General features: G+C 40.2%; 1 protein-coding gene across 1 annotated transcript in view; it reads left to right on the top strand.

Moving 5' to 3' along the window:
• The window catches only part of LOC123627971 (zinc finger protein 75D-like), a 347,901-nt gene extending 336,689 nt beyond the window's left edge, over positions 1 to 11,212 (top strand). The window contains exon 5 of the mRNA XM_045537532.1: positions 10,299 to 11,212. Coding sequence (XP_045393488.1) covers positions 10,299 to 11,008 — 710 coding nt within the window. The 3' untranslated portion in view covers positions 11,009 to 11,212. The remainder of the gene's footprint in view (positions 1 to 10,298) is intronic.
• Positions 11,213 to 14,337: the final 3,125 nt, after the last annotated feature.

The raw sequence follows: 14,337 nt of genomic DNA, 5'->3' as shown, positions 1-14,337 counted from the left end.
CCCCTCTAAAACCTATCCACTCATCCTAGTGAAAAGTCATAGCTTTAACACTGACCCTGAGCTGGGTTGAGATTCACGATACGTTTTAACATGGGAGATGGCCGTTCCACAGATATTTCGTTCTAAAGGTAATAGTTCTTCCAATTGTTTGGGGGTCCAGAAATTGAGCTATGTCCTGTAGGAGAGCCCTCCAACTTTGCATGCTTCACTATCCATATAATGCTATAACTCAGTTTTCAACAGGCTATTCTTGCACTCCATGAAGACACATGTCTCTAGCTGAGGTTAAGACTGGGACATTACACAGACCTGAGTTCATCTTCAATTTTAATAAGACATCTATGATTAATTCATGCTAGACACATACTGAGTGCTTGAGATGGGCATAAAGAGGTATTAAAACAGTGCCTCTCGTGCAGAATTCTAGAGCTGTTATTCTCCAGGGAAATGAGTAGAAGGGACTCAATGCCCTTCCTTCCTAGTCTTCTGAACCAGAAGCGACTTCTGTTAACCTCACTTAAAGCCAGTGTCCCTCTGGACGTAAGAGTGCTGGAAGTATTGGTCTCAGCAGCCCTGCACAAAGGACAAAATGGGAGTCACACCATGTTCTGATCACCTCCCACTCACCCCATTGGTGAAGGAAGGGTACCCCACCCTAGATGACATAAGATGGCTGAGCATGTATCCCCCAACAGCGGACAGATGACATTGGCAGCAGTTCATTACTCCCATGTAGTGGCAGCCCAGGGAGGAGGACAGGACAGCACATGCCAGGCCACACATGGCTGTAATCAGGAGCAAAGCAAATCCGGCAAGGGCTGTGGCAGAAAGGCTTTTTACCGACCAGAGGTGAAGTACCTGCTCCCTTGTTCCCATGCTGGGATGTGACCTGTGTGTTTGCATGGGTTGAGGCGGGCAGAGACCTGAAGCCCCTTTGGTTGAGGACCGGGGTGGTGCAGATGCTGCAGCAGGTGCGGGAACTAGCTCGGTGGGGAGACTTTCCCCATGGGCAGGGCACATGTCTAGAGCCTGCAGGGGAGACGACTTTCAGGCCTCTGTGGCCCTGTCAGGCTCAGGGCTGTTAAGGCCACATATGGAATTTCAGGCTAGCAGTGGACGAAATGACTGAGAGTGAATGACCCGAGAAGAGGAGCGAGCAAAGAACTGTGAAGAAAACTGAGATCTGAAGGGTGCACTGAGCAACTGAAAGCAATTAGGGAGCCAGGAAGAGGAAGAGGTAGGTGTAGACTACACCAACAGTGGGAAATAGCTTGATGTTTTAATGAATTAATTTGTTCATTGACAAATAAAAATTGTATATTTTTATCATGTACAACATGATGCTTTGAAAAACACAGACTGTGTGAAATGGCTAATTAAGCTAATTAATGTATGCATCATCTCACAGACTTATCATTTTTTTGTGGTGAGAACACTTCAAGTCTACTGTCCTAGCAATTGTCAAGAGTACAATACGTTGTTATCAACTGTAGTCACCATGCTCAACAATAGATCTCTTGAACCTTTTCCTCCTGTCGAGCTGAAATTTTGTCTCCTTTGATCAACAGGTCCCCAACACTCCCCCCACACCAACCCCTGGCAATCAACATTCTATTTTCTGAGTTCAAATTTGTTCTGTTTCACAGGTAGTGAGATCATGTGGTACTTGCCTGTCAGTGCCTGGCTTATTTCACTTCCTATAATGCCCTCCAGGTTCCCCCCGTATGTAGCCTGATGTTTTTCTTTTTTGGTGCATCTACAGTGCAAGGAATTTTACAGCATTCTGGCACTAGTTCTGTCATCACTCTCGTTCTCACTCCTTCCCCTACAGGCATCCCTGCTTGCCATTTGCCTCTTAGTTCTCAGCTGCATGTCCTGCCATATTCACTGGAGATGAACTAATGTCTCTGGGATTCCACACAGGTGGAAGCCGTACAGAACACCTTCTGCAGAAATGGTTTTGACACTCAAAATCCACTGGTAACCATATTCATCAACTTTCTACTTCCAGTTGTAAATATCTCTTCCTTTATTTACTAAGCCATAAAAAATGTTGTTTCTGAAAACAGTAGGGCAATTTCATTAAGTTAAAAAATATCTGGTGTATTGTAGTTCTAATATTGAGATTAGACAACAAAAATCCATGTAATATTATTAAAACTATAAAAATTAGGAAAACTTTTGAGATCAGCCTGAGAAAGAACAAAACCCAGTCTCTACCAAAAATAGAAAAAATTAGGCAGATGTGGTGGTGTGTGCCTGTAGTCCCAGCTACTTGGGAGGCTGAGGCATGAGGATCGCCTGAGCCCAGGAGTGTGAGGATGCAGTGAGCTTTGATGATGCCACCACACTCTACCCAGAGAGACAGAGCAAGACTCTGACTCAAAAAAAATGTTATTAAACCTGTTTCCAGCTTTGTGTCCATTTTTTAATTGGTATAATAAATGTCTTCATTAACAAAATTAATATTTATTAACAAATTACTACAAACAAAAGTTAATAAAGTAGAACACAAAAAATTCTTACATTGCAATGTACCAAAGCATATTCCAGAGGAATGAAAGAGACTTTAAAATGGTGCTACATTTAGTTTAGGAACGGTATGACAATAAAAATACCCCAAGGGGAAAAAAGGCAAATAAAACTTTGATGTGGAAGGTATTTGTTACAGCATGAGTTAAGATAGCCACACTACTAGGAAAAGCAAATATTCTGTAATATATGACGGAAATAGTGGGACATTTTCTCTCACTAAGTTACGTCTGTAATGTGGGTTGATACGCAGTCATGAAAAATGGCAGTAGTCACCGACTGACTCCTTTTCTCTGATACCTGCCCACTGCACACACATCCTTCTGTTCGATGTGTCACTGAGTCCCCAGGCCACAAGTACATGGGTTGATACTTGTCAGCTCACCTTAGTTGAGCATTTCAGGGATTTTTCCTGACAATTTTGGAGTTTGGAACTAGACCCCAAAACTCCGTGATTTTCTGCCACATCTCATTACTGCCATTACTTTACAGAGAACATTTATTTACAACACCTACTCTTGAGCTATCCTCATTTCTGTCCTTGGAAGCATGTTTGTTCCTTTGGTTTTCTGGATTTTGTAAAGTAGTTGTGTCCTTCTAATTAATATATTTGTTGTAGAAGTGCCACATTGTATTATATGGAACAAAGACAAGCGTCATCAAGGAAGCTTGTGGTTCTGCAACGTGCACTGTCATGTGTAGCAGAGCAAAGCTCTGAAGAATATAATCTGGTGCATTGAGGACAGAGTCGTGGTGGCAGGTGTAGAGGTTTCCAGGCCAGGATGGTTTCTCCCCTTTGTAAATGGAAGAATGGTAGCAGTGAGTATAAAAATTCCGGATGAGAAGGGGTCCTTCTGCCACTACACGCGGTCACGAATACGTATTGGAGGATTGGGGAGGCGTTTCCGAAATCTTCTGAAACGTCTAAGGATAAGGCAGACGTGGGAGGACCAACGTGGTCCTGCAGATGATGAGTTCATAAGTCACGAGGACCTGAAACAAAGTGACGGGCACAGAGTTCATTCCTGGCCAAGGCTGCAGTAGGACTTTGGTGCCTTAGTCACAGGTGTTTTCCATTACACCACACAGCCTGGCTTCGAAGGGCCAGAAGAAAAATAAATAATCCAGCATGACAATCTTTTGGCATTTTCTTTTCTAAACACTTCCATGTTTTCCCCACTGTTTGCTTATTACTCTACAGGTTACCTTTGGGACTTCAAAATAGACATGTCATTATTTTCAGGTACATGTCAAATTTGACATATCTAATAAAAATAGCATGATTTCAGAACCTTAAAAGAGGAACTTAGATTCAAGAAAATCCAATATGCACCCCTAATCCACACTAATTGGCCTTCACAACAGAAGGTCCTCGATTCTTAAGATTTCAATCCATTTTTAAGGCACACCTTTAACTTCATAATGGAAATTTAAAGTACATATACCTTATCCTTGCCTTCTTGATTTCAGAAATGTTACAGTGCCACAAAATCAGCGTCTAGAAATACAACCAAAACTGCTGATAGCCCTTATCTGATTTTCTGATTCCTGTTTTAGTCAATGATATTGACAGTTACTTTGAAATATCTTTGATGGATTTGGTAAAGAAATGTTTATCTGTATTATGTTGTAGATTTTTCGTAAATGGTGGATTGTGGTTTGCAAATGATGTTTAGCATCCTCAACATCTTAATGCTTTCCTATGAGCTCTTAATATGGAGAAAAATACAAGCCATTTTTCTAGTACTATGCCATTCTTATCTTATGGAAATGATCCCTATTTGGTGATGATGTAAAATTCTTCTAATGCATTGGGGGATTTGTTTGCTTATTTGTATTTAGGATTTGTGCATCTCTGTAAATGAATTTTTGCATCTCTGTAATATGTTGTGATATTAATAGGATTGATTTATAGTCCTTGCCTAGTAATTCCAGCATATGGTCATCTTGAGGGACAGTTTCTGTTTATTTCTTTTTGCCCTGTGAAATGGCCATACTTTCATATTTCTTTGCTTCCCTAATTTTTTGTTGAACGTGGGAAATTTTGATTATTATAATATGACAACTCTGGAAATCAGGTTCTTCCCCTTCCCCATGACTTCTGTTGCTTGTTGATGATCATGGTACTTGTTTGCATAGTGACTTTCCAATCTATTTTTTGTAAAGACTGCATTCATTGTTATGTATTGTCTCCAAAGTCTATTCTCTTTTAGCCTAATAATCAGCCAGTGGGTTGGCAAAGATGTCTTAAATGCCTAGAGAGGAAGGAATGAGAGGAAGGAATGAGAGGAAGTGAGGGAGGGAGGGAGGCAAGGAGGAAAACAAGGAAAATGCAGACAAAAATACTTTCCTGGTGTTTACAGTTTTACTCTGTGTTGGGGCACTCCTCTAATGCTTAGTCAGACCTTTTACAACTCTGCCTTAAGCAACACTTTCTGCTTGCATTGAACTTAAAGATCAGCCAGAGTTGAAAATGCAGGAAGCTTAGGGTAATGTTTCTACTTTTCTGAGCATACCTACTGCTCAAGGCAGGCATGTGGCCAGTCCAAATTACTTAGCATGTGTCAGAACTGTCAAAGCCCTTATTCCCCAGCTATCTCTCCCCAGCTTTTCCTCTCTAGTTTTCAGGGCTTCTATTGTTTTTCCTGACTTTTATTTATCCTTTGCCCAGGAAAGTTGCAGTTTTTCTGTCCTTTTGGTGCTTTAAAGGAACACCGCCCACATAGCTGCTTTTCTACCCTGAGAGAGCTATGAGTTAATCAAAGCAAGGCAAGGCCCTTGCAACAGTATTTCAGAAGGCTCACAAAAAAGTAAAAATAGACTGGTTGTTTACCAAGAGTAGTTATAGGATTCACAATGTATCCCACAACCTTCCAAGCAGATGTAAAGTCAAAACCTGAACACTAGCCACCATCACCTAGATTACCCCTGGTTCAGGGCTGAATACGGTGAGAGTAGAAGGTGATTGAAGAGGAAGTAGATGTTACCTATATTTGGGTACGACGTCTGTATCTGTTCCATACACACTCCGCTATCTTGAACTCAGAGCTATTCTCTGGCTCATGCAAAATCTGTTCATTGAAACTTGTCTTGTGGGAGAAGTTACCAAAACACTTTAACAGTGTTCATTGCATTTCTACAGGTCCACTGGGCAGTGATCAGCAACCTTGACCTCAAGATCCAACCACTCAGTGAAAGCCACAAGAGAACTCAGCCCCAGGTAGGATTCTCTGCTCTCCCTCTATCTCTGCATCCAGTCGTTTCCATGACTCTGCTATCACTACTTTTATAATACAGAATTCTCATCCATGGGGTGTTCAATTGCAGACATTTCAGGAGTGAGCAGTCATACTTCTCCAGCTATATTACCATACAAGTCTCTGAATTAGCACTACTAAATTGTGCACATTCAGGATGACCCATGATCATGAAGTGCAGAAGTGTAACATGGAGCATTACCAACTGTTGGATGGAGGAAAGTGAGGACAGTGCTCTGTACTTTTTACAGTGCTGGCCTCCTGAAATAAAATGACCATTATGAGGAGATATGGCCTCCCCACACTGGCTGCCCCACTCAGTCTCACGTAACAACTGAGGAAACTGAGGCAGAGAAGCCTGTATGAGGGACCCAGGTGTCACATTGCCTTTCTTGAGTGACAGGCAAGGCTCAGTCATCCAGCTTTCCTCCCACCCCACATAGAACCCCACAGAGATACTGATGCCATGTTCACAGTGCAAAACAAATTGAGGAGGGCCAAGAATCCTTTGAAGGCCCTCCACAGGGCCAAGAGGAGGATCCTGAAGGAGTGGAGACCCTGGCTCTGAAGCCAGACTCAATGGGTTCACATCCTGCTTCTGCGACATACAAGCTGTGTGACCTTGGGCCAATTCCTAACTTTATGAGTGTTTTTTTAATCATAAATGGATGTGGGATTTTGTCAATTACTTTTTCTGTGTCAGTTGATGGAAACATATGATCTTTTCTCTTTCGTTTGTTGATAAGGTGGGTTATGTTGATTGATTTTCAAATGTTGAACCAGCTTTGCATACCTGCAATGAATCCCACTTGGTCATGGTATATCATTCTCCTTATACATTGTTCACTGAGTTTGCTAATATTTTGTTGATAATTTTTACATTTAAATACTTGGAAAATGTTCATTTGTATTTTTTTTTTAATTTAGTACTGCCTTTGTATGGTTTTGGTATCAGCGTAACACTGTCCTTATAAAATGAGTTGGGCAGTATTTCCTCCTCTTTTTTGGAAGAGATTGCATTCAATTGTTAATTCTTGAAATATCTGGTAGAATCCTCCAGTGACACCATCTGGATCTGGATATTTCTTTTGGGGAAGCCTTAAAATTATGAATTCAGTTTCTTTAATGGTCATAGTGCTGTTCGGGTTATCTGTTTCATGTTGGTTGAATTCTGGTAGTTTGTGGCTTTCAAGGAATTGTTCCATTTTCCCTAACTTTTAAAATTCATGAACATAAAGCTCATGGTATTCTCTTATCATTTTAGTTGCTGTAGAATGTGTAGTGGTATGCTCTATTTCCTTCTGGATATTGGTAATCTGTGTCTTCTTTTTTAAAAAAAAAAGAATAGGGGGAAAATCTTTATTGTCATTTCAATAGATTAAGAAATTTTGTCAATCTTGACAGAGTTTTATCAGTTTTATTAATTTTTTTAAGAGCAAGCCTTTTTTTGATTATGCTTTATATGCCCTCATAGGTATTTCCTTTTTCATTCTGATTTGGGATTATTTTCCCTTTTTTCTAGTTTCTTGAGGTAGGAACTTAGATTACTGATTTGAGGCCTTTCCTCTTTTCTACTGTTAACATTTAGAGCTATAAATTTCTGTCTGAGTATTTCTTGAACTTTAATTCCATATATTTTGATATATTGTAATTTTATATTCATTCAACTCTGTTTTTTTATGTCAGCTTATTATGGGGGTACAAAAGTTTAGGTTTTGTATATTGTCCATGCCTCCCCGACCCCCCCGATTCAGAGCTTCAAGCGTGTCCATTCCGCAGACAGTGCACATCACACTAATTATGTAGATATATACTCATCCCCTCCCCCCACCCCCACCCCCCACTTCTGTCTGACACCCAATTGGTGTTATTCCCAAATGTGCACTTAGGAGATGATCAGGGAAACCAATTTGCTGATGAGTACATGTGGTGCTTATTTTTCCATTCTTGCGATACTTCACTTAGTAGAATGGGTTCCAACTCCCTCGAGGAGAACAAAAGAGATTCTATATCACTGTTATTTCTTATAGCTGAGTAATACTCCATGGTATACATATACCACATTTTACGAATCCACTCATGTATTGACGGGAATTGGGGTTGTTTCCATATCTTTGCAATTGTGAATTGTGCTGCTATAAACATTCGGGTGCAGTTGTCCTTTTTATACAATGACTTTTGTTCTTTTGGGTAGATGCCCAATAATAGGATTACTGGATTGAATGGTAAGTCTACTGGATTCTGTTTAAGGTATCTCCATATTGCTTTCCACAGGAGTTTCACTAGTTTGCAGTCCCACCAGCAGTGTATGAGTGTTCCTGTCTCTCCGCATCCACGCCAACATGTATTGTTTTGGGACTTTTTTATAAAGGCCATTCTCACTGGAGTTAAGTGATATCTCATTGAGGTTTTGATTTGCATTTCCCTGATGATTAGAGATGCTGAGCATTTTTTCATATGTTTGTTAGCCATTCTTATATCATCTTTTGAGAAATTTCTATTCATGTCGTTTGCCCACTTTTTGATAGGGTTGTTTGATTTTTTCTTGCTGATTTATTTTCCTGAGTTCTAAATAGATTCTTGTTATCAGTCCTTTATCTGATGTGTAGTATGCAAAAATTTTTTCCCCTTCTGTATGTTGTCTGTTTAGTTTCGTGACTGTTTCTTTGGCTGTGCAGAAGCTTTTTAATTTAATCTGGTCCCATTTGTTTATTTTTGTTGTTGCCGTAATTGCCTTAGGGGTCTTCTTCATCAATTCTTTGCCTAGGCCAATGTCTGTAACAGTCTTTCCTACATTTTCTTCTAAAATTCTAATAGTTTCCCACCTAAGGTTTAAGTCTGTTATCCACCGTGATTTGAATTTTGTGAGAGGTGAATGCAGTGGGTCCTGTTTCAGTCTTCTACATGTGGCTATCCAGTTTTCCCAGCACCATTTATTGAATAAGGAATCTTTTCCCCAGAGTGTATTTTTTTCTGCTTTGTCAAAGACTAGATGGCTATATTAGGATGGCTTTATATCTGGATTTTCTGTTCTGTTCCACTCGTCTGTTTCCCTGCACTTGTGCCAATATCATGCAGTTTTAATAAACACAACCTCATAGTATAGTTTGAATTCTGGTAAATTAATACCTCCCATTTTGTTTTTATTGCCTAAAATTGCTTTTGCTAAACAGGGTCTTCTCTGGTTCCATGTAAAGCGTAAATTTATTTTTTCTGTATCTGTGAAAAATGATATTGGTAATGTAACAGGGATTGCATTGAATCTGTAGATCACTTTGGGTAGTATAGACCTTTTAACAACGTTGATTCTTCTGATCCAGGAGCATGGTATGGTTCCCCACCTGTTTACATGCTCTGCAATTTCCTTCCTCAGTTCAACTCTATTTTTAAATAACCTTTGAGACTTTCTGTTTGAATCATGGGTTATTTAGAAGTGTTTTGTTTCATTTCCCCATGTTTTAGGTTTTCTGGTTTTGATTTTTTGTTTGATTACATTTTTGTCATATTTCCTTTGTTTGATCATTTTGTCTACTACGTTAGGAGAGTCTGGGTCCTATTTGAATAATATTTTATTTTATCAGGCAGTCACCCTGTTTTAGTTTAGCATAGAGGTTCTTTCCTTCTTTTGTAGGATATGCTTCCAGTGATAATTTTCAGAGCTTGTGTGCTATTATTTTGGTCTCCTTGTTTTATCTGGTACTTCTGGAGCTCCCCTGGGTCCCTGCTGCTGCTGCCTGAGGGTGTGGAAGGCATTTTCTTAGGCTAGCGTGTATTTCAGTGGGGAAGGAGAGTCTCAGACCCATGGGGATTAAGAGACTTCATAGTTCAGGCCGCTTGTTGTGGCTGTTTCCCTCTTGCCAGTTCTGCCTGCCCACTTTGGTGTCTCCTATTGAGTGGAGGGATTCTCCTATCTGCAGTATTAAAGAGGCTTCCCATGCATTCCTCTTGATGTGGCTGGGTCCCTGCTGCCAGTTCTGCTTGTACATTTTGGTATCGTTCAGTGGGGTTGAGGAGAGTCTCTAGCCCAGTAGGGTGGACAATTTCCTCTCCTTGCCACTTAACTGTTGATAGGACTCCAGGCTGATCCCCTTTGCCAATGATTTCTGGTTTGCTTGATGTTGTCAGGTTTCCCATTCATGCTGGGGAAGGAATAAACCTACCCAGGAAGCCTTCTATTGATAGGTTGAGGGTTGGAAAACCTGGGATCTGGGTTGCCTTTCCTGTTGGATATGGGAATGTAAGACAGCCTGCTACATTATTATTCTAGTTCTGGGGTCTAAAACCGGTTTGTCTTTTTCTTAACACTTTTTAGAATTTTGTTTGTGTTATCTCTAGCATTATTTAATGGGTTTCTTGTTATGCCTAATGGGGAGGATCAAGGAGAAATGAACTAGAAATAACTTGTTCCTGTATTTTTTTAAAAGCAATCATCATGGACTTTTTCTCTCCATTTGTGTAGTTTTCTTGTACTGAGATGTAGATGGCTGATTCTTCTGTTTATTCTAACAGGGTTAATGCTCAAAAAACACACTGGAAACGATCAGCCTATATCTGTTCCTGCATCAGAAATAGAAATACCAGGATGCAAAGTATCAGAAAAGACCAGAATGGAAGTTGCCCAGAAAACAACAAACAAGGAAAATCATGGTGATACACACAGGGTTCAGAAATGGCATCTAGCTTTTCCAGGAACCAAAAGAAAGAAACTTTCAACTTGTAAAGAAGAGCTTCCAAAACTTACAGATATTCATGGGAAAGGCCACACAGTAGAGAAACCTTTTACATGTCAGGCATGTGGTAAAAGCTTCAAAATTAGCTCTGACCTTATTAAGCACCAGAGAATTCACATTGAAGAGAAACCTTATAAATGTCAACAGTGTGATAGGAGATTTAGATGGAGTTTAGATCGTAATAAACACTTCATGACACACCAAGGAATAAAACCATATAGATGCTCATGGTGTGGGAAAAGCATTAGTCATAATGCAAATCTACATACACACCAAAGAATTCACACAGGAGAGAAGTCCTTTAAATGTAATGAATGTGGGAAAAGATTTGTTCAAAACTCCCACCTTATTAAACACCAGAGGACCCACACAGGTGAGCAGGCTTATACTTGTAGCATATGCAGGAGAAAGTTTAGCAGGCGGTCAAGCCTTCTTAGACACCAGAAACTCCGCAGGAGAAGGGAAGTGTGTCCAGTGTCTCAGGTTTGAGGAAAGTCACCATATTGAGCTTGGCCTGATAAGTGAGGAAAGAGTACAAAATTATAAGGCACTCAATGATAGAAATCTGTCCTCAACAGAAAATTTGGGAGGGGCACATGTCATGCTTTACAGAAAGGAACCTAAGCTGTCTCCCTTATTGAGCATTCTGTCTTCAGTGCCTAGCATAAGACTGTTACATAATGAATATTTTATTTTATTTTATTTTTATTTTTGTGTTTAAATTTAAATGTTATGTGTACTTGTTTCACATTGTCTTTCTAGGATGGAGTTCATGTTTCAAGTATTTCAAGAGTTATATGTTCTCCTTTTGGATAATAATGAGTATGTTCTAAATAAAAGAATAAAAATATAGCTTCAAGGTATCTGTAGCTGTCTCTCTGTATTTATCTGATCACTCAAATCTTCCCCACCCTCAGTCATCTAAATTCTTCAGGTATAAGGTCCTTGGCAAATGTATGATAGCCATGAGTCCTACTCTCATTCTTCATTCTTTCTGAGGAGAGATGGAAATTAAGAGTATTTAGGAACTCTAAAGGGAACTCAAAGAGAATTACTGAGTTAGGGACAGTTTCAATGGTTACCATTCTGTCTGCATGAACAACCAAGCCCCACGGCTCAGGGAAATTACTCTAGAACAGGAAGAAAGGATTCAATGTTTACCCTGGGAGAAATGTCCCCCTTGTAGTTGCTTCTCTCCTGAGTACCCACTACTGCAATGTCTTCTGTCAAGGAATTCCCAGCAGCTGAGGAAGGCCTGAATGCCATTACAGACCTAGAGACCTTGCAAGCACTTGATAACTCTCCTCCAGCTGTTCCTCTCAGTACAGGCATATAGAATGCAATGGTGAGGGAGGCAGTCTGGGCCATCATCCAGGTATCTGTCTCTTTCTAGAAAGCACATGACAATGGTGAACAGACTCTTTTGACTTTCATTATGTGAAGTTCAGGATTTCAGATTGATGCCATACTGCTCCAGGGCCTAAAGGGAGTCCCATTGTGGTTGCTCAGTCACAAACCTATATACCTGAATTCTCTGCAAGAAGGTCTGAAGACTTTGCAAAACTGATTTACTAATAATGGCAAGGAGAGCCCTGTGGCCTCTTAGCCTTGGTGCACATCTGATATGAGAACAAAGTAAGGCATATGGCTAAGAGGGAGGGCCCCAGTCAGAGCCAGGCCAGATGAAAACTGCTTTCTGATGCTACTGGTTTCCCTCAATTCCCCACTGGCCTAAGTAACTATCTCTTAAGAAAAGATAATGTGGTGTCAAGGGACTTGGGAAGACTGGGATTTATATCTATGTCAGCCCGGTTTATGATGTTGGCCAAGGCTTCCATATATTTATTTAGAATTTCATAAGATTTTATTTTTTTTTATTTCAGCTCATCATGGGGGTACAAAAGCTCATGTTATATATATTGTCCATGTCCCGCCCATCCCCCTGAGTCAGAGCCTCAAGCGTGTCCATTCTCCAGACAGTGGGCCTTGCACTCACCATGTAGTCATACCTCCATCACCACCCCCCATCCCCCACCTCCTCGAGTCAGAACCTTTAAGCATGAGCATTCCCTAGATGGTGCGCAATGCACTCATCATGTAGGCATACACCCAATCCCTCCCCCCACCCCACGTATCAGTCTGATATATAATTGGTATCCTTCCCCGATGTGCGTTTAGGTGATGATCAGGGAAACCAATTTTCTGGTGAGTACATGTGATGCTTGTTTTTCCATTCTTTGGATACTTCACTTAATATAATGGGTTCCAACTCTCTCCAGGAACACCAAAGAGATGTCATATCACCGTTATTTCTAATAACTGAGTAATACTCCATGGTATACATATGCCACAGTTTACTAATCCTTTCGTGGATTGATGGGCATTTGGGTTGTTTCCACATCTTTGCTATTGTGAATTGTGCTGCTATAAACATTCGAGTACAGTTGTCTTTGTCATAGAATGACTTTTGTTCCTTTGGGTAGATGCCCAATAATGGAATTGCTGGATCGAATGGTAGGTCTACCTGAATCTGTTTAAGGAATCTCCATAACGCTTTCCACAGCATAGAATTTTAATTTTTAATGAAAATTACATGTTTCATATTAAATTTAAATATTAAACAAAACTCCTTTGTTACCAAATTGCACAGAAAATGCCAGTGTTCACTTTTTTGGAATAAACGCCTTCAGATATTTTTGCCACCAAGAGACCTTTCTAAGCCTGTTTTCAGGTTTGTAAAATGGGGATAATAGTTCCTACCTCTCAGGGCTGCTCTTAATATCAAATAAGACACACATGTGAACATGCCTGACACAGTGATTGGCCACAGTACATGTTCTATAAACATTTGGAATATTATCTTTCAGCTAGTTATTTAGGAAAGAAAATAAACTTTGTCTACTTGTCCAGTTGGATTACTATAGTGGACCTAGTATTAATCAGGACGTTCAGTTTTCAGTATAAGAAACTCAACTCCAACTAGCTGAAACAAAAAAAAAAAAGAAAAAGAAAAAGAAAAGGAAGAGTAGGAGAAAGAGAAAGAATTTATTGCATTATGTAACTGAGAAGTCACAAGAGTGAATTTTTTTCCAGGATTTCTGGATGCAAAGCTTCATATGATTTCACTTGGACTCTATTACCCACTCTTTGTCTCCAACAGGCAGCTTCTCTTAGTAGGAAGACAGCCACTTGCAGCCCTGAGCCTATACAAGACCTTCAGCTAGCCATTCCAAAGAATCTTTCTTGATAGTTCAACAAAAGCTATTTTCTTAAAATAGCAAAAGATGCATGCCCAACCCAAAATTCATCACTGTGGCCCAAGTGGGTAGGGGATAAGATGATAAAGAGGTATTTAGATTATGCAGGCCTGAGGTCATGTGCCCAATCCTGAGGTTAGAAGAAGACACTTGAGCCCCCCATAAGTGGCCTGAGCAGCATATAAGAATGGGAGAGAGTTGGTACCTTGATGGCTTTGATGTTGGACAAACAGCATGTGTCCCTTTAGCCTCCTCACTTTCTTACCTCCACTCTTGTCCCTCTCAGTCCATCATGCACACTGCTTTTGGAGTAGAACAAGCTGCAGTTATGAAAATGTTCTTGGTTGAAAATTCTTCAGGAGCTCTCCAGTGCTTTCAGCATGAATTTCAAATGTCTTAGTGTAGGACACAAAGTCTTTCACAAACTGGCCTCTGCCTACTTCTCTAGCATCATCTTATTCCACATATATATCTAATTTCTGGACAAAATCAATCTTCTTAATACACTATCTTGACAATATGTGCCTTGTTCAAGTACTATTCTTCCTTCTAAATGTCCTT

This window comes from Lemur catta, chromosome X, assembly GCF_020740605.2.
Source record: "Lemur catta isolate mLemCat1 chromosome X, mLemCat1.pri, whole genome shotgun sequence".
Taxonomy (NCBI): Eukaryota; Metazoa; Chordata; class Mammalia; order Primates; family Lemuridae; genus Lemur; species Lemur catta.
This window is presented reverse-complemented; position numbering and strand designations above follow the sequence as displayed.